Source organism: Crocodylus porosus, unplaced genomic scaffold (genome assembly GCF_001723895.1).
Source record: "Crocodylus porosus isolate Cpor-Errol unplaced genomic scaffold, CroPor_comp1, whole genome shotgun sequence".
In the NCBI taxonomy this organism is placed as follows: domain Eukaryota; kingdom Metazoa; phylum Chordata; order Crocodylia; family Crocodylidae; genus Crocodylus; species Crocodylus porosus.
The window spans coordinates 18,306,748-18,309,421 of record NW_017728943.1 but is presented as its reverse complement, the minus strand read 5'-3'; the positions used below and the strand labels follow the sequence as shown (position 1 = coordinate 18,309,421).

The 2,674-nt window shown below is 38.9% G+C and overlaps 1 protein-coding gene across 2 annotated transcripts in view; it reads right to left on the bottom strand.

Moving 5' to 3' along the window:
* Positions 1-936: 936 nt before the first annotated feature.
* The window catches only part of ATG3 (autophagy related 3), a 23,417-nt gene continuing 21,679 nt past the window's right edge, over positions 937-2,674 (bottom strand). For both annotated transcript variants that reach the window (XM_019548823.1, XM_019548824.1), the window contains exon 9: positions 937-1,229. In XM_019548823.1, coding sequence (XP_019404368.1) covers positions 1,148-1,229 — 82 coding nt within the window. In that variant the 3' untranslated portion in view covers positions 937-1,147. The remainder of the gene's footprint in view (positions 1,230-2,674) is intronic.

Here is a 2,674-nt window from a genome sequence, read left to right as displayed (position 1 = left end):
GAAATAAGGCCATTACAAGATCAAGTGTTACCACCAGTCTTCCATTCTATGCCCAGGAGAAAGCTTCAGGGCCTGAATCTCACTGCTTTTACAGAGTCCCTAACTACTAGCCCTGAGCTAGAAGGATGTAACTTTTGTTACAAGACTCCAATGTATGTAAGTGGAGGTACTGATGAAAATACTACCATCCCTAAAATCCTTTCTAGGGGGAAAGAATTTTAAATATCCTGTCACAGCTGGCTTTCCTGGATTCATCTCAGTGTGCAGAAGTACTTCAGGGGACCTCTCTTCTAGCCAGAAGACGGCATGGCTTAGGTGTAAGAAGAATATTGGAGTATATTGTCAGTTGACGTTTTTCAGTTGGTGCTGAAGGAACTGGAGAAGTGGAAGTTGCAAGAACAAATTACTGAATTAAAAATTCTCATTAGTAACACCTATAAGACACAGCTCGTCAGACTTCCTGCTAGAGAGAAGTGTACAAATATTGTTAGCTAATCACAAGTTCATAAAAACAGCAGAAAAATATTAGTCCAGGATTTGGTCAGGAATAGTTATCTTTACTCTCCCCTCTCAGCTATATTCATTGCAAGTCTCCAGCAGCCCGAGTTTCCATGCCTGAGTTGGTACATGAATGCCTGTGTCAAATTTCAAATGTTTCTTTTGATACCTACACTTTTAATATAACCTTCCAAAACATGTGTGCTGGTTACATGCATTGACCGAAGTAAAAGTAAAGTTGAATAAAAAAATATTACAACTATTTGTAGAAATAAATGAAAGACTGGTCAACCCATACTGGGACATGTGTTGACCTTACATTTTGAAAGCAATAACAGCATGAAAAAACCTGGTTGTAAATAAGGAAGTCATATACAGGAAAAGAGGTTGTAGCCCTGAGTTAATCCTATGATACAAGAAAAAACACTTCTAGACATATTGCAAGTACAGGAATGAAAGTGTTTATTTTACACACAAAATTCTTTGTTAAAAAGGCTGGTACTGGAACATTATTTTGATGCATAAACTCGATAAAAGTTTAATGTTACAGAAACTGTGTACAATGGTGAGTAAGTTGCATATGGGGGCTATTTTCTTTAAAAAAAATCCAGATTGATAATCACCATAGAACATTTCAGCAATCTTATAATTACATTGTAAAGTGTCTTGTGAAGTCATATTCTATTGTTGGAATGACTGCTTGTACAAATTTCAAGAATATAAGAAGGTACCTGGAAACTGTAGTTAAGGAAGACTGCTGGGTATTTCAGTAAGAGTACTGCAAAAACACCTGAACCTATTCAGTATTTCACACAGAGAGAAGTAGTAATAAGACTAATTAGAGTAGCAGCATTAGACTAATCTGTGCTGTATCTTCCTTAAAAGGGATAAAACAATAGAGTAATTTGATAATTTAGGGTCATATTTGTCCAAACGTTCAGATGACAAGATTGTTTTGAGGCTACTTTGAGTTTAATTCAGTGCTTTATTTTCACATTAACCCTGTTAAACAATAAAGACGTTTTGTTTAAAGCTACACTGCATGAGCTTAGAGTTGCTTTCTATAAATGACTTTTCAGTTTAAAGTTTAGACACCAAATCATTTGTCCAATCCACATCTAGTTTGTATAAAGAAAGCCTTACACTATCCATACATAAAACCAGATTAAGAGGGGGGGGAGGCTGTCTTTGCTTTCAATTAGACTCCAGCTCCAATCTGTATGACCTAACCCCAATCTGACAGACATGGATAGTACCACCTTCAAAGGGGTTCAAAAGATTAAGGAATCTGCACAGACCCTTCTGAAGGCATGACTTGGCAGAGTGGCAAGATGCCAACCCACATTAGTTTGAGGCTGAATCAATACATGTGAAGTCATGGTTCCCACTGATTAGTGGGACAAGAGAAAGGAACATATATCTCATCCAACATTAAAACCCTTAAGACAAAAGAGATCTTCCTTGCTTATTTGCTGAGAGGACTGAGCAAATTTAGGCTCCTGCTGTTCTAGTGATCTCATGTATGCCCATAGTCTCTTCAGCAGCTTTCTATCCTAGGAGCTGCAACTGGAAGCTCTGCTCCCACATCCACATTGTTGACAATATTGACGGGATTAGTCTGTGCCCCTGCATCAGCTCTGCACCCTACAGGATAAAGAGAGGTCATTCCCATAACCCTCTTTTCCCTGGCCCACTTTATCAGTAAAAGCAACTGATAGAATAATTTGAAGACTTAATGGGCTCATGCAGGCAAGTGGCAACATATGATACATGGTGCCACAGACCCATCTGCAGTGGCACAACAACACACATTCAGATATTCTGCATGCTGCTACTTTGTAGCACAGAGTGGGTTTTCTGACCCCAAGAGATCCCAGTGTCAAAAAACCGCTAAAAAGGCGGTGGGGGGGAATGTGCCAAATGGCACTCTGAAAGTCGAATTCCTAACTGAAAAAAAAGTTCCGTAACTATTGAAGATTTCTTGTCTACATAGGGCATTGCCTTGCATTCACACCACTTTTCTAGTCATTCTCACTGTTCTGTCAGTCAGCTGCACATTCTATGAACTAGCATAAAATTATTTCATAGTTTCATAGTTAGTAGGGTTAGAAGGGACCTGAGCAGATCATTAAGTCCAACCCCCTGCTATGGCAGGAAAGAGTACTGGGGTCAGATG